The following is a 22043-nucleotide window of genomic DNA, read 5'->3' as shown; positions in this document are numbered from 1 at the left end:
ACATGTCACATTGTAACTTGGCGTCGTTGGTATTTATTAGGATCACAAATAGCCGCTGCGAAAGCATCAGCTACTCTTCCTGGGGTCCACATGAAACATAATGACATAATACATAGTACATAACATTAATAGTCAAGGACTGAAATACATACATTTAAAATGTCACACATAGTGTTAGTAAAACGTTTACTGTTGACAGGAGAACAAGAGGAGACAATAGGACGAGGTGGATAATTTTATAATAAGGCCGTTTAATCACATGTAAAGATATCTTAGTAAAATCTTGCAGCAAGGCTCTTTCAGTCTGACTCCTAGTGAATCGTCCGGAAAAGAGACAGTTTCCAGAAATGTTCAGTACTATATAGACAACAAGCAAAGTAGGTAGATCAGCGAGTCCGGCCTTCCGATTGGTCGATCTGGGTCTTTGGTAGTCCTGAACAGGCCTGGTGTCCACGTTCCATTGGTTCCTGAGATAGTTCTTTGTCCTGAGCTCCAACCATGGGTTGGGTGTGTCTGTGTGATTGTCATGGGGGAGGGGAGTTGTGAGTGTCGTGTATATGTCTAATGAGTCCAGCATATGTCCAAGAGAAAGAGGGGGTGTGTATGTTGTGTCAACTATAGCTAATGTTGAGAAGTTGTTAAAACAAGTTACCAATATCTAATACAATTTCTTACAATAGCCTCCATGTACATCTAAGTGTGATACGTGCTGCTTTGTTTCTGGACCAACTGCCATTTACCGATGTCCTTCTTTGCTGCACATGACCACACAGCTGGGCCTGTAGTCCAGGAGTGACAAACCTAGGGCCTGTAGGGCCTGTCTGGTCGACTGAGACGTCAAGAAGGCAGAGCAACGGCCTAACATGGACAGACCTCTTCCCATCTTATCAACCATTGAGTCTATATGTTTTGGCCATGACAGCTTGCTATCTAGGGTGACACCCAGCAGTTTAGTCTCCTCAACTTGCTCATTCGCCACATTATTCAGATCTACACGAGGTTTAACATTGAGCGAGGGATTTGTCCCAAAAATTATGATTATAGGTTTTTATTTATTTAGCACCAGCCTGTTTCTAGTTACCCGTTCTAAAACTGACTGGAGCTCTATGTTAAACCTGTTTCTAGTTACCCGTTCTAAAACTGACTGGAGCTCTATGTAAAACCTGTTTCTAGTTACCCGTTCTAAAACTGACTGGAGCTCTATGTTAAACCTGTTTCTAGTTACCCGTTCTAAAACTGACTGGAGCTCTATGTTAAACCTGTTTCTAGTTACCCGTTCTAAAACTGACTGGAGCTCTATGTTAAACCTGTTTCTAGTTACCCGTTCTAAAACTGACTGGAGCTCTATGTTAAACCTGTTTCTAGTTACCCGTTCTAAAACTGACTGGAGCTCTATGTTAAACCTGTTTCTAGTTACTCGTTCTAAAACTGACTGGAGCTCTATGTTAAACCTGTTTCTAGTTACCCGTTCTAAAACAGACTGGAGCTCTATGTTAAACCTGTTTCTAGTTACCCGTTCTAAAACTGACTGGAGCTTTATGTTAAACCTGTTTCTAGTTACCCGTTCTAAAACTGACTGGAGCTCTATGTTAAACCTGTTTCTAGTTACCCGTTCTAAAACTGACTGGAGCTCTATGTTAAACCTGTTTCTAGTTACCCGTTCTAAAACTGACTGGAGCTCTATGTTAAACCTGTTTCTAGTTACCCGTTCTAAAACTGACTGGAGCTCTATGTTAAACCTGTTTCTAGTTACCCGTTCTAAAACTGACTGGAGCTCTATGTTAAACCTGTTTCTAGTTACCCGTTCTAAAACTGACTGGAGCTCTATGTTAAACCTGTTTCTAGTTACCCGTTCTAAAACTGACTGGAGCTCTATGTTAAACCTGTTTCTAGTTACCCGTTCTAAAACTGACTGGAGCTCTATGTTAAACCTGTTTCTAGTTACCCGTTCTAAAACTGACTGGAGCTCTATGTTAAACCTGTTTCTAGTTACCCGTTCTAAAACTGACTGGAGCTCTATGTTAAACCTGTTTCTAGTTACCCGTTCTAAAACTGACTGGAGCTCTATGTTAAACCTGTTGCTAGTTACCCGTTCTAAACTGACTGGAGCTCTATGTTAAACCTGTTGCTAGTTACCCGTTCTAAAACTGACTGGAGCTCTATGTTAAACCTGTTTTTAGTTACCCGTTCTAAAACTGACTGGAGCTCTATGTTAAACCTGTTTTTAGTTACCCGTTCTAAAACTGACTGGAGCTCTATGTTAAACCTGTTTCTAGTTACCCGTTCTAAAACTGACTGGAGCTCTATGTTAAACCTGTTTCTAGTTACCCGTTCTAAACTGGCTGGAGCTCTATGTTAAACCTGTTTTTAGTTACCCGTTCTAAAACTGACTGGAGCTCTATGTTAAACCTGTTTCTAATCCACACTACCTATCTTACTAGTTCAACTAGTTAACCAGTTATTCACTACCTAGCTTACTAGTTCAACTAGTTAACCAGTTATTCACTACCTAGGTTACTAGTTCAACTAGTTAACAAGTTATTCACTACCTAGTTTACTAGTTCAACTAGTTAACCAGTTATTCACTACCTAGCTTACTAGTTAAACTAGTTAACCAGTTATTCACTACCCAGGTTACTAGTTCAACTACTTAACCAGTTATGCACTACCTACCTTACTAGTTCAACTAGCTAACCAGTTATTCACTACCTATCTTACTAGTTCAACTAGTTAACCAGTTATTCACTACCTAGGTTACTAGTTCAACTAGTTAACCTGTTATTCACTACCTAGGTTACTAGTTCAACTAGTTAACCAGTTGTTAACTAGTAAATACAAGTAAATACAATATAGCAAGTAAAACACTGGAATGGCTGATTTGCAGTGGAAGAATGTGCAAAGTAGAGACAGAAATAATGGGGTGCAAAGGAGCAAAATAAATAAATAAATACAGTAGGGAAAGAGGTAGTTGTTTGGGCTAAATTATAGATGGGCTATGTACCGGTGCAGTAATCTGTGAGCTGCTCTGACAGCTGGTGCTTAAAGCTAGTGAGGGAGATAAGTGTTTCCAGTTTCAGAGATTTTTGTCGTTCGTTCCAGTCATTGGCAGCAGAGAACTGGAAGGAAACTGTCCAAATTTCACTAACAAACCTTTTAGCCTGGAAACGATGTTATGTCCATAACTTATCCCCCATACAAAACACTTCTGTGGAAAAAACAAAGATATTATTGTTAAAAACTATTTCTTATTCTTCCCTAAGTGGTTTGATAGAAATATTATATTTGCGGTAGATTTTTTCAGTGCTCCTGAACGGTGCAGCGGTCTGCTTTACATATAACTTCCCAATACATTATAAAAGATCGCAATACCTTCTGGCGTTACTCAATTAATGAAATCGCATTCGTGTTTTGGAGACCATTTTCAAGATCGATGCACACTTTATGTTAGAAGGTCGCCTCCTGCTGGATAAGAAATGTAATTACACCTTCTTAATAAGGGAACTTTTTCTCTCCTACAGGGAAACTTCTGGAACGCACATATTACTGAAATCGAATGAAAGAACGCTCGGTTGCTTCCTCACAAATTTTGTATATAAAATAAAGTAAAATGTATTCTCTTTAAAAATCTTGCGCAATATATACCCTTGTAATAACTTGTCTAAATGTATGAACTTAAAGGACATATTTATTTTTTTGTGATAAAGTGGAAACTATTGTACACGTTTTTTTTTTATGATTGTGACTGACATCATTTTGAGAGAAAAAAAGTAATTACATTTTTAATTTCATTAATAAGACCCATGAATTTACAATGAAAGATGTAATATGTTATTATTTAAATGAAAACATAACTATTGAATTAGTGGTTCATGTCTTCATTCTCTCGGGTAAATTTTACAGTGTTTGAAATCTGTCCCCTAAATGCAATATATTTTTTACTTGAAATCAAATATTTAATAAAATCTTTAGAAATAGTCAATAACAAAAAATACTATTCCTACAAGTCTATCGTAGGTTTATACAGCTGTAACCTCTGACCTTCTGATAACGCTATCACAGGTTTATACAGCTGTAACCCCTGACCTTCTGATAACTCTATCATAGGTTTATGCAGGTGTAACCCCTGACCTTTTGATAACTCTATCATAGGTTTATACAGCTGTAACCCCTGACCTTCTGATAACTCTATCATAGGTTTATGCAGGTGTAACCCCTGACCTTCTGATAACTCTATCATAGGTTTATACAACTGTAACCCCTGACCTTCTGATAACTCTATCATAGGTTTAAACACACAGGATGTAATGGAGAAGATGGGCGACACCTGGTGGGCGCGGTGGAGACAAACACAAGTATATGTATGACCTGACTAGACAAACAGGAAACACTGGTATGACCTGACAAGACAAACAGGAAACACTGGCATGACCTGACAAGACAAACAGGAAACACACTGGTATGACCTGACAAGACAAACAGGAAACACACTGGTAAGACCTGACAAGACAAACAGGAAACACACTGGTATGACCTGACAAGACAAACAGGAAACAGACAAACAGAAAACACAGGTATAAATACACAGGAGATAACGGAGAAAAATGGGAGACACCTGGTGGGCGCGGTGGAGACAAACACAAGACAGGTGAAACAGATCAGGGAGTGACAAAATACAGAGGTGAACTATCAATTCATAGAATTTATTTGCATAAATTTAACCTGCTATCTAATCAATAGACCAAGTAGTGGACATAAGTCATTACTGAAGTAGAATTGCAGGAAATTCATTGTAAAACTGCCATAAAAATCAATCTTTTGGTGTTGGTGTATTCATTTATCTCAATAAACTATAACCTGAATGCATTATAACCTTTAACTTGGGACAAGTCACATTGTCCACTTGTCCACCCTAACATATCAAGCTAGACTGGACCCTGCGTCTCAGCCAATAGCCAGTAGAGGCTACATATCCCTACAGCAACTTCCAGAGAGGGTCAGGCTCCTTGGGCTTTGCAATGGCCACTCTGGTCTGTTCCGCTGCGGACGTGCCTTTTAAAGCTTGTGGTTAATGACATGTTGTTTATAATGCTGGATGGGAACTGCTGGTGATTATTTTAATTTTTCCCAACGTTCTGATTGGCCCAAGTGGTCAAGCCTCTGACAGGCGTCCGCAGCGCAACACGAACGTAGCCGACAGTTCTTCATCATTCTCGCCACGGCCAGAGAGAACACTGGGAAGAAACCACCGTTTACCGACACTCCCCAGAGGACAAACATTTTTGGCTCCGGGTAAAACACTTTTTGGCTCCGGGTAAAACACTTTTTGGTTCCAGGTAGAACCCTTTTGGATTCCATGAAGAACCCTCTGTGGAAAGGGTTCTACATGGAACCAAAAGGGTTCTACCTGGAACCAAAAGGGTTCTATTCTACCTGGAGTCAAATAGGGTTCTTCAAAGGGTTCTACTATGGGGTACAACTGAGGTTCTAGATGGCACCTTTTTTTCTAAGCGTGTACCACTATGCTGATATACAGTCGTGGCCAAAAGTTCTGAGAATGACACAAATATTAATTTTCGCAAAGTCTGCTGCCTCAGTTTGTATGATGGCAATTTGCATATACTCCAGAATGTTACGAAGAGTGATCAGATGAATTGCAATTAATTGCAAAGTCCCTCTTTGCCATGCAAATGAACTGAATCCCCCCAAAAACATTTCCACTGCATTTCAGCACTGCCACAAAAGGACCAGCTGACATCATGTCAGTGATTCTCTCGTTAACACAGGTGTGAGTGTTGACGAGGACAAGGCTGGAGATCACTCTGTCATGCTGATTGAGTTCGAATAACAGACTGGAAGCTTCAAAAGGAGGGTGGTGCTTGGAATCATCGTTCTTCCTCTGTCAACCATGGTTTCCTGCAAGGAAACATGTGCCGTCATCATTGCTTTGCACAAAAAGGGCTTCACATGCAAGGATATTGCTGCCAGTAAGATTGCACCTAAATCAACCATTTATCGGATCATCAAGAACTTCAAGGAGAGCGGTTCAATTGTTGTGAAGAAGGCTTCAGGGCGCACAAGAAAGTCCAGCAAGCGCCAGGACCGTCTCCTAAAGTTGATTCAGCTGCGGGATCGGGGCACCACCAGTACAGAGCTTTCTCAGGAATGGCAGCAGGCAGGTGTGAGTGCATCTGCACGCACAGTGAGGCGAAGACTTTTGGAGGATGGCCTGGTGTCAAGAAGGGCAGCAAAGAAGCCACTTCTCTCCAGGAAAAACATCAGGGACAGACTGATATTCTGCATGCCAGGGCGGATTGCAGAGGTCTTGAAAAAGAAGGGTCAACACTGCAAATATTGACTCAACTTCATGGAAAAGCCTTTGACATTTATGAAATGCTTGTAATTATACTTCAGTATTCCATGGTAACATCTGACAAAAATATCTAAAGACACTGAAGCAGCAAACTTTGTGGAAATTAATATTTGTGTCATTCTCAAACTTTTGGCCACGACTGTACATAGGTTTTTGATTTGTCATTCTATTTGTCATTTTTCATGAAATTTTAGTGGTAATTAAGGCCAGGCACTACAGGCAAAAAAAAGTGATTTTGCTTCCATCTGTCAATTTTCAGACTTTGGGATATTTTGCAACCATACTTGCAACGGCAATAATGTATATAAATACTTTATTTTGTATCACGTCAACTACATCTTCCGTAAATGTCGTTCTTGATTTCATGTTTCATGTAGAACTTCATCCGCTATTTTTTAAAACTCTCCATGTTGAATCATCGATCATTCAAAACGCTCGTTTCCGGACCACATCGTTAGCTCGTCCATATATGGCTATATCCTTTTGTAGACGTCGTGCTTCGTGCTGAAATATTAGTCATTTTCTGACATCCGATTGGTTACTGGCATTTAAAGGCTCTTTCCAGGAACCTGATTGGTTAAAATGCCTCATGTCCCGCGCACTGCACTTCCTTGTTTGATCATTTTCCCCGCGAAGAATCAAAGTAAAGAGAGACAAAATGAGAAAATCTCGAAGAATATACCGACAGTATGTGAATAAAAATAAGCAATGCGAAGAAAAGCAGTGAATGAAAGAAAAAATGTGCCTGATCCACCGATCGAGGTACATAATTAATGTGACATGAATGGTCGGTCATATTTATGGAAAGCATATTTTAATTGCACTATTTTTATCGGCCATTTTCTCAAAATGACATGTTCCCGGTGCGCCAATTCATTTTTCTCAGTCTTCAAAGTACGTACATTCCCATTATTCCACACAAAGGTTCTTAGGTCTTATAGTCAGACTTTTACAGAGGCTTTTTTTAAATATCTTGTGTCGTTTTGAGTTTAAGTGTCATTTTATGTGTAAATATATGCAAAATATGCATCCGTCATACATGTGAATAGTGTTTTTAAATAATTCCATGAAATGACAATACTTTGATAAACTGATCTGTAGAAGTCTGACCATTGAGTGTCTTATCCCAATAAAACAAAACAAAATTCTGCCTTGAAGCAATGTGTCGAAAAACAGATTCTCATAATATGCAAATTCGCGCATATTTAAGGACTGTTTGCCTCATTTGCATATTGTAATTTTTAAATATATTGTATTTATGTATACTTTCAACTGGTAAAGTTTCAGTCTGATGAGAGTAAAGAAAAAAATCCCTATTATCCCGTGGTGCCTGGCCTTAAATATAATTAATTTAAAATGTTTCCGAATACAAATTTCAGAAATAGTTTTACGAGCTCAGTGTTTTCTCAAATTGGAAAAAAATGGGGTGGCGACGCTTCCCGGCAGCACGACAAACCTGACTGGGAGAGTACTGCATGGTAGATTTTTCAATTGTGTTATTGACTGTAGTGTAAGGACCCTGGATTTATCAGCGCGGAAATCGGCTCTGCCGCACGAGCATGCTTTTGCGCAGTGGACTTCGGGCTAGATAGAAGGTCGAGGGTTCGAGACCTGCTCCCTGCTGTTTCATTACAGTACGTTTGTTTATCCCATGTGTAACTCTGTGTTGTTGTTTTTGACGCACTGCTTTGTTTTATCTTGACCAGGTCGCAGTTGTAAATGAGAACTTGTTCTCAACACGCCTACCTGGTTAAATAAAGGTGAAATAAATAAATTAAAAGGGGTGGCCAACACAAAGTCAACCCGCCCGACTCCTCGACTGCTTAAAACCTGAGACTAAATAAGAAGTGCAGGCTGGAACGCACCCGGAGAAGCGGCACCGCGCAACATGTCCTCAAGGGGGCGACTGTGACCCATATTTGCAGACCGTTCGGCGTGACGTCACTAGTACCGCTGCTATCTAAGTTGGGGAACCGCTGTTTTCTGTCCTTTTCCATACGAGTCCTGAGACGGGTAGGGATCCAAAACCATCTTCCCTTGAACGTCACATCTACAATCCAACAAAAATGATAATCTACAAGGATATCATCACCGGTAAACTAACGTTTTTATTATCAGTACTTTGTTATTATTTTTTCATAAATATCACTTTTTTTGTTGTTGGTCTGCATTTGTAGTGTGTTTATTGGGGCCTACCGGAAGTTCTATGGCCTTTTGTGCCAACGATGTGGTGGAAATTACTTTTTAAACTTCGTCGTAGTCCCCGTGGTATTCTGTACCGTGATCTATCCAATTTATATTTTATATGTACTGTATAACGGAGTAAACCGGTAGACTGTTTAGGTTTTCCGAAGAGTTAGCATTTCCCTGCTAGTTAGCGAGGCCTACCGGCATTTGGCTAACTAGCTAGCATTAACTGGCTAGCTAGGTAACAAGCTATACTAACTGCCCTGTTTCTATTGTAAACAGCTGATTTTTTTTAGTTAGCCTACTAACTCACACAATAGTTATCTACCGTTTCAACTCCAAGTTTGGGTATGCGTTGGCTAATAATGATGTATTTCAGGAGATGAGCTATTCACCGAGGTTTACAAAATCACGGAGATCTGCGACGGTATGCTGTACGAGGTACAGGGAAAGGTACGTTAAACTAACGTCCACTAAGTTACTTTACCGTTTCAATACAGTTATCTTCCTTAGCTGTTAGCATCTTGGCTAGCTATTCCATTTATTTCACTAACTTAAAAAAAATACAGGAGGGTTATGAAACACGTTTGGCAATTTCGGCTTGTTAAACGGACCTGCTAGGTAACTATGATGACGTGTTGATACCGTTGTAACGTTAGCCTGCTAGCCTAACCAGAATCTCTCCCCCCCCCTTCCAGCTCACTTCAAGATCGGAGGACGTCGACGGTGCTTTGATCGGTGCCAACGCCTCTGCAGAGGGCGGAGATGAGGGCAGTGAAGCAGCCACAGTCAGCGGAGTTGACATTGTGCTCAACAGCAAACTGCAGGAGACCTCAGCCTACAACAAGAAGGCCTACCAGAGCTACATCAAGGGCTATATGAAGGCGTAAGTGTCTTTTGTCATATAATCTGTTTTTACATTTCTTGTTTACAACGACGGCCTATCGGGTTAACTACCTTGTTCAGGGGCAGAAAGACACTTTAATTTACCATGTCAACTCTGGGATTCGATCCGGCAACCTTTCAGTTACTGGCCCAACGTCAGTAACAGGGCGAGAGTGATATTTAAACCGCAAATAAGACTCAACTGTCAGGCCAATAAAATGCACTTGACAACCTGGGCAACTTCTCTCTGGTTTTTGTTAACTGTGATACTAGTGGCATCAAATGTCCCTTACACTTTCTACACGGCCTGCTAGTACATCTCGGATTGAATAGGGAAGGTGTTACATTATGGGTCTCAAATGGGTGTAAATACCTGTTAAAACCACGGGGAGTCGATATGGATCAGTCCAGTCTAAATGGGTGTAAATACCTGTTAAACCCACAGGGGGTCAATATGGATCAGTCCAGTCTAAATGGGTGTTAAACCACAGGGGGTCTCTATATGGTCCATTTCCAGTCTCTCCTGTAACTATTCCCCGGGTCGTTGCTGTCAATGAGAATGTGTTCTCAGTCAACTTGACCCAGATAAAATATGGGTAATGAAATGAACAAGTGCACAAGCAGGGTTCTGTTTCCTGGGAGTATCAGGAAGCCCGTTGGGGAATGTTGTGAATGTAACATGTCTGTCCCCCCCCCCCCCCCAGGGTCAAGGCAAAGCTGGAGGAGCAGAATTCTAAGAGGGTCCAGGCCTTCGTGGCTGGAGCTCCAGCAGCTGTTAAGATGATCCTGGGTAACCTCGATAAATACCAGGTGAGAGAAACCTCCCCCCTGATCGCATGGCCGAGTCCCAAATGTATCCCTTTTCCCCTGTCCAAGGTCCATATTTAGTGCACTATAAAGGGGAAATGGGGGGGGGGGGGGGGGGGGCATTTGGGACGTGTATGTTATGAACACACTCCCGTTTTTATATTGGATGAATGAGGGCGAGTTAAAATGGCCGCTGGAACGTACAGTGATGACAATCTTAGGACACCTTTAGAGGTTGTGACCTATGAAACTAACATCTGTAATTTTAACCTGAGTACGTTGTCAAGTCACCGGCTTACACTTTGACTTTTGGAATAGAAGGACGGCGTGTGTGTGTGTGTTTGTGTGGTTTGTTCCAAAAGAAGGCCGCTCGTCTTCCTCGTGTGTGAACCTATGAATGAACAGTGTCTCCCTTGTATGTCGTCTTGAAACACGTTGCCCCGCGCTTCTCCTTCCAGTTTTTCACCGGTGAGTCCATGAACTGTGACGGCGCCATCGGCCTGCTAGACTACCGCGAGGACGGAGTCACACCGTTCTTCGTTTTCTTCAAAGACGGCATCGAGATCGAGAAATACGTAAGTTACCATGACGATGGAGGACTGTCTAGTTCTCTAGGGGATGTAGTTACCACCATGACGATGGAGGACTGTCTGGTTCTCTATAGGGGATGTAGTTACCATGACGATGGAGGACTGTCTGGTTCTCTATAGGGGATGTAGTTACCACCATGACGATGGAGGACTGTCTGGTTCTCTATAGGGGATGTAGTTACCATGACGATGGAGGACTGTCTGGTTCTCTATAGGGGATGTAGTTACCATGATGATGGAGGACTGTCTGGTTCTCTATAGGGGATGTAGTAACCATGACGATGGAGGACTGTCTGGTTCTCTATAGGGGATGTAGTTACCACCATGACAATGGAGGACTGTCTGGTTCTCTATAGGGGATGTAGTAACCATGACGATGGAGGACTGTCTGGTTCTCTATAGGGGATGTAGTTACCACCATGACGATGGAGGACTGTTTGGTTCTCTATAGGGGATGTAGTTACCATGACGATGGAGGACTGTCTGGTTCTCTATAGGGGATGTAGTTACCATGATGATGGAGGACTGTCTGGTTCTCTATAGGGGATGTAGTAACCATGACGATGGAGGACTGTCTGGTTCTCTATAGGGGATGTAGTTACCACCATGACGATGGAGGACTGTTTGGTTCTCTATAGGGGATGGAGGACTGTCTGGTTCTCTGTAGGGGATGTAGTAACCATGACGATGGAGGACTGTCTGGTTCTCTATAGGGGATGTAGTTACCACCATGACGATGGAGGACTGTTTGGTTCTCTATAGGGGATGGAGGACTGTCTGGTTCTCTGTAGGGGATGTAGTTACCATGACGATATACTGTAGTTCTCTATAGGGGGTGTAGTTACCACTGAAATGACATAAGTAGCACCCTATTCCATATGTAGTGCACTACTTTAGACCAGGGCCCTATAGAACCCATTTCCCTATATAGTACACTACTATAGACCAGAGCCCTATAGAACCCTATTCCCTGTATAGTGCACTACTTTAAACCAGAGCCCTATAGAACCCTATTCCCTACATAGTGCACTACTTTAGACCAGAGCCCTATAGAACCCTATTCCCTATATAGTGCACTACTTTAGACCAGAGCCCTATAGAACCCTATATAAACGCCAACACCCACGGGCACAGCCACGTCAGTCAGAGGGGAAGAATGCACAGGGTGTGGCATGTACATCCACTATTACTGCGTCAGGAACACAGAGGATCACGGGTGGTTGAATGGTGCCTTTACCCTCAGCTTTAAGGGAGGGGATCACGGGTGGTTGAATGGTGCCTTTACCCGTAGCTTTAAGGGAGGGGGAACACGGGTGGTTGAATGGTGCCTTTTACCCGTAGCTTTAAGGGAGGGGATCATGGGTGGTTGAATGGTTCTTTTACCCGCAGCTTTAAGGGAGGGGGGGTCACGGGTGGTTGAATGGTGCCTTTACCCGTAGCTTTAAGGGAGGGGATCACGGGTGGTTGAATGGTGCCTGTACCCTCAGCTTTAAGGGAGGGGGAACACGGGTGGTTGAATGGTGCCTTTACCCTCAGCTTTAAGGGAGGGGGTCACGGGTGGTTAAATGGTTCCTTTACCCTCAGTTTTAAAGGAGGGGGATCACGGGTGGTTGAATGGTGCCTTTACCCTCAGCTTGAAGGGAGGGGGATCACGGGTGGTTGAATGGTGCCTTTACCCTTAGCTTTAGGGGAGGGGATCACGGGTGGTTGAATGGTGCCTTTACCATCAGCTTTAAGGGAGGGGGTCACGGGTGGTTGAATGGTGATAGATACCAGTCACACCACTCTCTGACTACTAAGCCCACGCATTCATCTGATAGACCTGAAGTTCTCCACCGTGACTTCTGGGTTTGCAATTGGATGCTAAATGAAATCTTCCCTTGACTTTCCCCGACTGCCTGACTGAGTGGCTGTACGGATAGAGAAGAGGAACACACGAAGGTGTTTACCTGAGGCGGTACCGGCCCCCGGCAGAGGCAGGAGCCACACGTGCACGTTGATTAGGGGTTTTGTCCCAAATGGCCCCTATTCACTTTCTAGTTAACTACTTTTGACTAGGGACCAATCAGACACACCTAATAGTCTCTCATATCCATCTCCATGTGGGTAATAGTCTCTCCTGTGTCTCCTCTATCCATCTCCACGTGGGTAATAGTCTCTCCTCTGTCTCTGTCCATCTCCACGTGGGTAATAGTCTCTCCTGTGTCTCCTCTATCCATCTCCACGTGGGTAATAGTCTCTCCTGTGTCTCCTCTATCCATCTCCACGTGGGTAATAGTCTCCTGTGTCTCCTCTATCCATCTCCACGTGGGTAATAGTCTCTCCTCTGTCTCTGTCCATCTCCACGTGGGTAATAGTCTCTCCTGTCTCTCCTCTATCCATCTCCACGTGGGTAATAGTCTCTCCTGTGTCTCCTCTATCCATCTCCACGTGGGTAATAGTCTCTCTATCCATCTCCACGTGGGTAATAGGCTCTCCTGTGTCTCCTCTATCCATCTCCACGTGGGTAATAGTCTCTCTATCCATCTCCACGTGGGTAATAGTCTCTCCTGTGTCTCTATCCATCTCCACGTGGGTAATAGTCTCTCCTGTGTCTCCTCTATCCATCTCCACGTGGGTAATAGTCTCTCCTGTGTCTCCTCTATCCATCTCCACGTGGGTAATAGTCTCCTGTGTCTCCTCTATCCATCTCCACGTGGGTAATAGCCTCTCCTCTGTCTCCTCTATCCATCTCCACGTGGGTAATGGTCTCTCCTGTCTCTCCTCTATCCATCTCCACGTGGGTAATAGTCTCTCCTGTGTCTCCTCTATCCATCTCCACGTGGGTAATAGTCTCTCTATCCATCTCCACGTGGGTAATAGTCTCTCCTGTGTCTCCTCTATCCATCTCCACGTGGGTAATAGTCTCTCCTGTGTCTCCTCTATCCATCTCCACGTGGGTAATAGTCTCTCCTGTCTCCTCTATCCATCTCCACATGGGTAATAGTCTCTTCTATCCATCTCCACGTGGGTAACAGTCTCTCCTGTGTCTCCTCTATCCATCTCCATGTGGGTAATAGTCTCCTGTGTCTCCTCTATCCATCTCCACGTGGGTAACAGTCTCTCCTGTGTCTCCTCTATCCATCTCCACATGGGTAATAGTCTCTCCTCTATCCATCTCCACGTGGGTAATAGTCTCTCCTCTGTATCTATCCATCTCCACGTGGGTAATAGTCTCTCCTGTCTCCCCTATCTATCTCCACGTGGGTAATAGTCTCTCCTCTATCCATCTCCACGTGGGTAATAGTCTCTCCTGTCTCCTCTATCCATCTCCACGTGGGTAATAGTCTCATCTATCCATCTCCACGTGGGTAATAGTCTCTCCTCTATCCATCTCCACGTGGGTAATAGTCTCTCCTCTATCCATCCACATGGGTAATAGTCTCTGTCTCCTCTATCCATCTCCACGTGGGTAATAGTCTCTCCTCTATCCATCTCCACGTGGGTAATAGTTTCTCCTCTATCCATCCACATGGGTAATAGTCTCTGTCTCCTCTATCCATCTCCACGTGGGTAATAGTCTCTGTCTCCTCTATCCATCTCCACGTGGGTAATAGTCTCTGTCTCCTCTATCCATCTCCACGTGGGTAATAGTCTCTCCTGTCTCCATCTCCACGTGGGTAATAGTCTCTCCTCTATCCATCTCCTCGTGGGTAATGGTCTCCTCTATCCATCTCCACGTGGGTAATGGTCTCTCCTCCATCTCCTCTATCCATCTCCACATGGGTAATAGTCTCTCCTCTATCCATCCACGTGGGTAATAGTCTCTCCTCTATCCATTCACGTGGGTAATAGTCTCTGTCTCCTCTATCCATCTCCACGTGGGTAATAGTCTGTCTCCTCTATCCATCTCCACGTGGGTAATAGTCTCTCCTCTATCCATCTCCACGTGGGTAATAGTTTCTCCTCTATCCATCCACGTGGGTAATAGTCTCTGTCTCCTCTATCCATCTCCACGTGGGTAATAGTCTCTCCTCTATCCATCTCCACGTGGGTAATAGTCTCTCCTGTCTCCTCTATCCATCTCCTCGTGGGTAATAGTCTCTCCTCTATCCATCTCCACGTGGGTAATGGTCTCCTCTATCCATCTCCACGTGGGTAATAGTCTCTCCTCTATCCATCTCCACGTGGGTAATGGTCTCCTCTATCCATCTCCACGTGGGTAATGGTCTCTCCTCCATCTCCTCTATCCATCTCCACATGGGTAATAGTCTCTCCTCTATCCATCCACGTGGGTAATAGTCTCTCCTCTATCCATTCACGTGGGTAATAGTCTCTGTCTCCTCTATCCATCCACGTGGGTAATAGTCTGTCTCCTCTATCCATCTCCACGTGGGTAATAGTCTCATCTATCCATCTCCACGTGGGTAATAGTCTCTCCTCTATCCATCTCCACGTGGGTAATAGTTTCTCCTCTATCCATCCACATGGGTAATAGTCTCTGTCTCCTCTATCCATCTCCACGTGGGTAATAGTCTCTCCTCTATCCATCTCCACGTGGGTAATAGTCTCTCCTCTATCCATCTCCACGTGGGTAATGGTCTCCTCTATCCATCTCCACGTGGGTAATGGTCTCTCCTCCATCTCCTCTATCCATCTCCACGTGGGTAACAGTCTCTCCTCTGTCTCCTCTGTGCAGTAAACCATCTGGACGTCTAACAGAAGTGCCTGGATCGGGAGGGAGCGTGTCTGCTTGTTACCATAGCTACAACCGCCCTGATCATGGACAGACTGACCCCGACCCCGCCTGCTTGTTACCGTAGCGACCTCCGCCCTGATCATGGACAGACTGACCCTGCCAGTATTCCGCCCCAACACCTGGGACAGACGTGTCTTTCTGTAATCAAGTTTTAACCAACCACCACCTTCTCTTCGTCCCCCGCATCTGGCCTCCGAGGGAGACGCCGGGCCTCTGTTTCTAAACGGCCGGTCGCCGGGTCGGGACCGCCCCCCCCCCCCTCACCACCATGGATGGATGGATTGAACCGGCTTGGCTGCTGTGTGCGTGTGGCGACTTCCCATCAGATGTCCAGCGACATTTAAGCTCCCACCTTGCTCTCTCACACACCATTGTAAAGGACTCATTGACACTATGTTGTGAAATAAATGGGCCTATTGGCCGAAATACATCCGTCCTCCGTCTACGTTCACTCTGATACAGTACCTCCCCAGATTAACGTTGGGTTCTGGGCCTTGAGCAGCAGGTCAGGAAACCCTGTTCTGATGGGGTCTGGTCCCTGAGCAGCGGGTCAGGAAACCCTGTTCTGATGGGGTCTGGTCCCTGAGCAGCGGGTCAGGAAACCCTGTTCTGATGGGGTCTGGTCCCTGAGCAGCGGGTCAGGAAACCCTGTTCTGATGGGGTCTGGTCCCTGAGCAGCGGGTCAGGAAACCCTGTTCTGATGGGGTCTGGTCCCTGAGCAGCGGGTCAGGAAACCCTGTTCTGATGGGGTCTGGTCCCTGAGCAGCGGGTCAGGAAACCCTGTTCTGATGGGGTCTGTTTGGGTCCATACTGTGTTGATTAACATTGGGTGCGTTCGGCATGGCGGCTGACTTTAAAGGTGAGTCAACTGACTGATCACCTTGCATCGTGTGTATAACTGCTCGATATTATTTGTACATCGGTCAGTCCCGATTTACCCATGATACATCAGTTTTGACGCTCTCAAACACGGCCGTTCAACCAGACATAAATCTATAGTTTTTAAAACATCTGACATGAAGGAATCCCATCCGGGGGCTGTATTTACTAACGTCTCAGTAGGACGGCTGGTCTCGGATCAGTTTCAGATTTCCACGGATAGGTGGGATCTGTTCCTGGGTCAGCGCTCCTACTGAGACGCTTCATACAGATGAGCTGCGTTCTATTGGTGGATTTTCTATCAGGAACCGTTCAGTTATCCTACTGCCCCAGTCATTTCACAGGTATCCTACTGCCCAGGACCTTCCACAGGTATCCTACTGCACACCCCAGTCATTCCACAGGTATCCTACTGCACACACAGCAAGTCATTCCACAGGTATCCTACTGCACACACAGCAAGTCATTCCACAGGTATCCTACTGCACACCCCAGTCATTCCACAGTTATCCTACTGCACACCCCAAGTCATTCCACAGGTATCCTACTGCACACCAAGTCATTCCACAGGTATCCTACTGCACACCAAGTCATTCCACAGGTATCCTACTGCCCACACCCCAAGTCATTCCACAGGTATCCTACTGCACACCAAGTCATTCCACAGGTATCCTACTGCCCACACCCCAGTCATTCCACAGGTATCCTACTGCACACCAAGTCATTCCACAGGTATCCTACTGCACACACCAAGTCATTCCACAGGTATCCTACTGCACATGACTAGGGTAACCTAGGTGTAACCTAAGTGTTTTAGTAGGGGTGTGATCTGACTGGGGTAACCTAGGTGTTTAAGTAGGGGTGTGATCTGACTGGGGTAACCTAGGAGTTTTAGTAGGGGTGTGATCTGACTGGGGTAACCTAGGAGTTTTAGTAGGGGTGTGATCTGACTGGGGTAACCTAGGTGTTTTAGTAGGGGTGTGATCTGACTGGGGTAACCTAGGAGTTTTAGTAGGGGTGTGAAATGACTGGGGTAACCTAGGTGTTTTAGTAGGGGTGTGTTCTGACTGGGGTAACCTAGGTGTTTTAGTAGGGGTGTGATCTGACTGGGGTAACCTAGGTGTTTTAGTAGGTGTGTTCTGACTGGGGTAACCTAGGTGTTTTAGTAGGGGTGTGATCTGACTGGGGTAACCTAAGAGTTTTAGTAGGGGTGTGTTCTGACTGGGGTAACCTAGGTGTTTTAGTAGCGGTGTGATCTGACTGGGGTAACCTAGGAGTTTTAGTAGGTGTGTTCTGACTGGGGTAACCTAGGTGTTTTAGTAGGTGTGTTCTGACTGGGGTAACCTAGGTGTTTTAGTAGGGGTGTGATCTGACTGGGGTAACCTAGGTGTTTTAGTAGGTGTGATCTGACTGGGGTAACCTAGGTGTTTTAGTAGGTGTGTTCTGACTGGGGTAACCTAGGTGTTTTAGTAGGGGTGTTATCTGACTGGGGTAACCTAGGTGTTTTAGTAGGGGTGTTATCTGACTGGGGTAACCTAGGAGTTTTAGTAGGGGTGTTATCTGACTGGGGTAACCTAGGAGTTTTAGTAGGGGTGTGATCTGACTGGGGTAACCTAGGTGTTTTAGTAGGGGTGTTATCTGACTGGGGTAACCTAGGTGTTTTAGTAGGTGTGATCTGACTGGGGTAACCTAGGTGTTTTAGTAGGGGTGTGATCTGACTGGGGTAACCTAGGTGTTTTAGTAGGGGTGTGATCTGACTGGGGTAACCTAGGTGTTTTAGTAGGTGTGTTCTGACTGGGGTAACCTAGGTGTTTTAGTAGGGGTGTGATCTGACTGGGGTAACCTAGGTGTTTTAGTAGGTGTGTTCTGACTGGGGTAACCTAGGTGTTTTAGTAGGTGTGTTCTGACTGGGGTAACCTAGGTGTTTTAGTAGCGGTGTGATCTGACTGGGGTAACCTAGGTGTTTTAGTAGGGGTGTTATCTGACTGGGGTAACCTAGGTGTTTTAGTAGGGGTGTTATCTGACTGGGGTAACCTAGGTGTTTTAGTAGGTGTGTTCTGACTGGGGTAACCTAGGAGTTTTAGTAGGGGTGTTATCTGACTGGGGTAACCTAGGTGTTTTAGTAGGTGTGTTCTGACTGGGGTAACCTAGGTGTTTTAGTAGGTGTGTTCTGACTGGGGTAACCTAGGTGTTTTAGTAGGGGTGTGTTCTGACTGGGGTAACCTAGGTGTTTTAGTAGCGGTGTGATCTGACTGGGGTAACCTAGGTGTTTTAGTAGGGGTGTGATCTGACTGGGGTAACCTAGGTGTTTTAGTAGGGGTGTTATCTGACTGGGGTAACCTAGGTGTTTTAGTAGGTGTGTTCTGACTGGGGTAACCTAGGTGTTTTAGTAGGGGTGTGTTCTGACTGGGGTAACCTAGGTGTTTTAGTAGGGGTGTGATCTGACTGGGGTAACCTAGGTGTTAGTAGGGGTGTGATCTGACTGGGGTAACCTAAGAGTTTTAGTAGGGGTGTGCTCGAACGAGGGTAACACCTCATTTCTAAAAGAAAGCAGACGTACATTTTTACAAAAAAAGTTTATTCCAACAGTCATTAAATCCCATTTTAAAAACAACTTGTAGCTATTGACCCGTGGTTGCCATGTTACAAGCCGTGTGTCTGTAGGCTGAACGATCCCTGATTGAAAGTAACGGTCAGATCACAAACACAGGAATAGACGTCAGTCAAACCGACTCATAGTAGGAATCCCAGGTGAGATGAACCTAAAACACCTCACTGCTCAGAATAGTAGGAATCCTTCAAAAAGTGGCACCCTATTCTCTAAATAGTGCACTAAATTTGACCAGGGTCTTGGTTTAAAGTAGTGCACTAAATTTGACCAGGGTCCTGGTTTAAAGTAGTGCACTAAATTTGACCAGGGTCCTGGTGTAAAGTAGTGCACTATATAGGGAATAGGGTGCCACTTGGGACTTCACCGACATGTAGTATAGGGCCAGTGATCCGGTACTAACTGGCCAACTAAACACATCAGTAGCTTGACAACTTCTCTGCATCATTATAAAAAACATTTTTGAAGTCTATAAAAAAAACTAAACGACACTCCAATCTACTGGTGAGCTTTCTAGGGAGGTCCCAGACCAGGCTAGTCGTCAGTCTCCTAGTGGTGGGGCTCCAGACCAGGCTAGTCGTCAGTCTCCTAGTGGTGGGGCTCCAGACCAGGCTAGTCGTCAGTCTCCTAGTGGTGGGGCTCCCAGACCAGGCTAGTCGTCAGTCTCCTAGTGGTGGGGCTCCAGACCAGGCTAGTCGTCAGTCTCCTAGTGGTGGGGCTCCAGACCAGGCTAGTCGTCAGTCTCCTAGTGGTGGGGCTCCAGACCAGGCTAGTCGTCAGTCTCCTAGTGGTGGGGCTCCCAGACCAGGCTAGTCGTCAGTCTCCTAGTGGTGGGGCTCCAGACCAGGCTAGTCGTCAGTCTCCTAGTGGTGGGGCTCCAGACCAGGCTAGTCGTCAGTCTCCTAGTGGTGGGGCTCCAGACCAGGCTAGTCGTCAGTCTCCTAGTGGTGGGGCTCCCGACCAGGCTAGTGGTGGGGCTCCAGACCACCCTAGTCGTCAGTCTCCTAGTGGTGGGGCTCCAGACCAGGCTAGTCGTCAGTCTCCTTCTCCTCCTCTCCTCCCTGGTAGTGTCGGTACTCTGGCTTTAGCTCCCACGTGTTCTTGTGGGTTCCCTTCACGTTGTAGATGCCGATGTCACGCAGAATCTCTTTCAGGTAACTCTGAATGAGGGCGGAGGAGGAGGAGAGACAAGCGAGAGTTAAGAGGTGTTGTATTATAATATAGACTGCGATCAGACAGGAATAGGGAGAGCTTTGAGTTTCCAGTCCGGTCTAGAATTCCCTGTTGAATCTTCTACAAAAAGGAAATATTGTGTAGAAATTATTACATCACTAACTTGACAAAAATCCACCTGATTGAAACAAACCACCACAGACGACCCGTTCATTAGACTGACGTCTCTACGGCGGCAGATTGACGAGGCCACCACGGACGACCCGTTTATTAGACAGCCGTCTCTACGGTGGCGGAGTGACGAGGCCACCACAGACGACCCGTTTATTAGACAGACGTCTCTACGGCGGCAGATTGACGAGGCCACCACGGACGACCCGTTTATTAGACAGCCGTCTCTACGGCGGCAGAGTGACGAGGCCACCACAGACGACCCGTTTATTAGACAGCCGTCTCTACGGCGGAAGATTGACGAGGACACCACAGACGACCCGTTTATTAGACAGCCGTCTCTACGGTGGCGGAGTGACGAGGCCACCACGGACGACCCGTTTATTAGACAGCCGTCTCTACGGTGGCGGAGTGACGAGGCCACCACAGACGACCCGTTTATTAGACAGACGTCTCTACGGCGGCAGATTGACGAGGCCACCACGGACGACCCGTTTATTAGACAGCCGTCTCTACGGTGGCGGAGTGACGAGGCCACCACAGACGACCCGTTTATTAGACAGACGTCTCTACGGCGGCAGATTGACGAGGCCACCACGGACGACCCGTTTATTAGACAGCCGTCTCTACGGCGGCAGAGTGACGAGGCCACCACAGACGACCCGTTTATTAGACAGCCGTCTCTACGGCGGAAGATTGACGAGGACACCACAGACGACCCGTTTATTAGACAGCCGTCTCTACGGTGGCGGAGTGACGAGGCCACCACAGACGACCCGTTTATTAGACAGCCGTCTCTACGGCTGCAGATTGACGAGGCCACCACGGACGACCCGTTTATTAGACAGCCGTCTCTACGGCGGCAGATTGACGAGGCCACCACAGACGACCCGTTTATTAGACAGCCGTCTCTACGGCGGCAGATTGACGAGGCCACCACAGACGACCCGTTTATTAGACAGCCGTCTCTACGGCGGCAGATTGACGAGGCCACCACAGACGACCCGTTCATTAGACAGCCGTCTCTACGGTGGCGGAGTGACGAGGCCACCACAGACGACCCGTTCATTAGACAGCCGTCTCTACGGCGGCGGAGTGACGAGGCCACCACAGACGACCCGTTTATTAGACAGCCGTCTCTACGGCGGCAGATTGACGAGGCCACCACGGACGACCCGTTTATTAGACAGCCGTCTCTACGGCGGCAGATTGACGAGGCCACCACAGACGACCCGTTTATTAGACAGACGTCTCTACGGCGGCAGATTGACGAGGCCACCACAGACGACCCGTTTATTAGACAGACGTCTCTACGGCGGCAGATTGACGAGGCCACCACGGACGACCCGTTTATTAGACAGACGTCTCTACGGCGGCAGATTGACGAGGCCACCACAGACGACCCGTTTATTAGACAGCCGTCTCTACGGTGGCGGAGTGACGAGGCCACCACAGACGACCCGTTTATTAGACAGACGTCTCTACGGCGGCAGATTGACGAGGCCACCACAGACGACCCGTTTATTAGACAGCCGTCTCTACGGCGGCAGATTGACGAGGCCACCACGGACGACCCGTTTATTAGACAGCCGTCTCTACGGCTGCAGATTGACGAGGCCACCACGGACGACCCGT

General features: G+C 46.1%; 2 protein-coding genes and 2 non-coding genes across 6 annotated transcripts in view; 3 read left to right on the top strand and 1 right to left on the bottom strand.

Moving 5' to 3' along the window:
* The first annotated feature begins 8345 nt into the window (after positions 1-8345).
* Positions 8346-16007, top strand: LOC129842137 (translationally-controlled tumor protein homolog). Its single transcript, XM_055910544.1, has 6 exons — positions 8346-8464; positions 8937-9010; positions 9256-9443; positions 10147-10252; positions 10708-10824; positions 15518-16007. Exons 1-6 carry the CDS (start codon positions 8437-8439, stop codon positions 15518-15520), a joined length of 516 nt encoding a protein of 171 aa, XP_055766519.1. The 5' UTR covers positions 8346-8436; the 3' UTR covers positions 15521-16007.
* On the top strand, positions 10450-10528 carry LOC129842148 (small nucleolar RNA SNORD58). The gene has a single exon (XR_008757471.1). It is a non-coding gene; the product is annotated as a small nucleolar RNA SNORD58 (small nucleolar RNA).
* Positions 12643-12778, top strand: LOC129842151 (small nucleolar RNA SNORA31). The gene has a single exon (XR_008757474.1). It is a non-coding gene; the product is annotated as a small nucleolar RNA SNORA31 (small nucleolar RNA).
* A 3010-nt stretch (positions 16008-19017) lies between the features above and the next one.
* gtf2f2a (general transcription factor IIF, polypeptide 2a) overlaps positions 19018-22043 on the bottom strand; it is a 22445-nt gene continuing 19419 nt past the window's right edge. For all 3 annotated transcript variants that reach the window (XM_055910530.1, XM_055910532.1, XM_055910533.1), the window contains one exon: positions 19018-20224. In XM_055910530.1, the coding sequence (XP_055766505.1) occupies positions 20093-20224 (132 nt within the window). In that variant the 3' untranslated portion in view covers positions 19018-20092. The remainder of the gene's footprint in view (positions 20225-22043) is intronic.

Source organism: Salvelinus fontinalis, unplaced genomic scaffold (assembly GCF_029448725.1).
Source record: "Salvelinus fontinalis isolate EN_2023a unplaced genomic scaffold, ASM2944872v1 scaffold_0017, whole genome shotgun sequence".
NCBI lineage: Eukaryota > Metazoa > Chordata > Actinopteri > Salmoniformes > Salmonidae > Salvelinus > Salvelinus fontinalis.
Note: the sequence above shows the minus strand (reverse complement) of the source record. Positions and strands in the feature narration are given on the sequence as shown.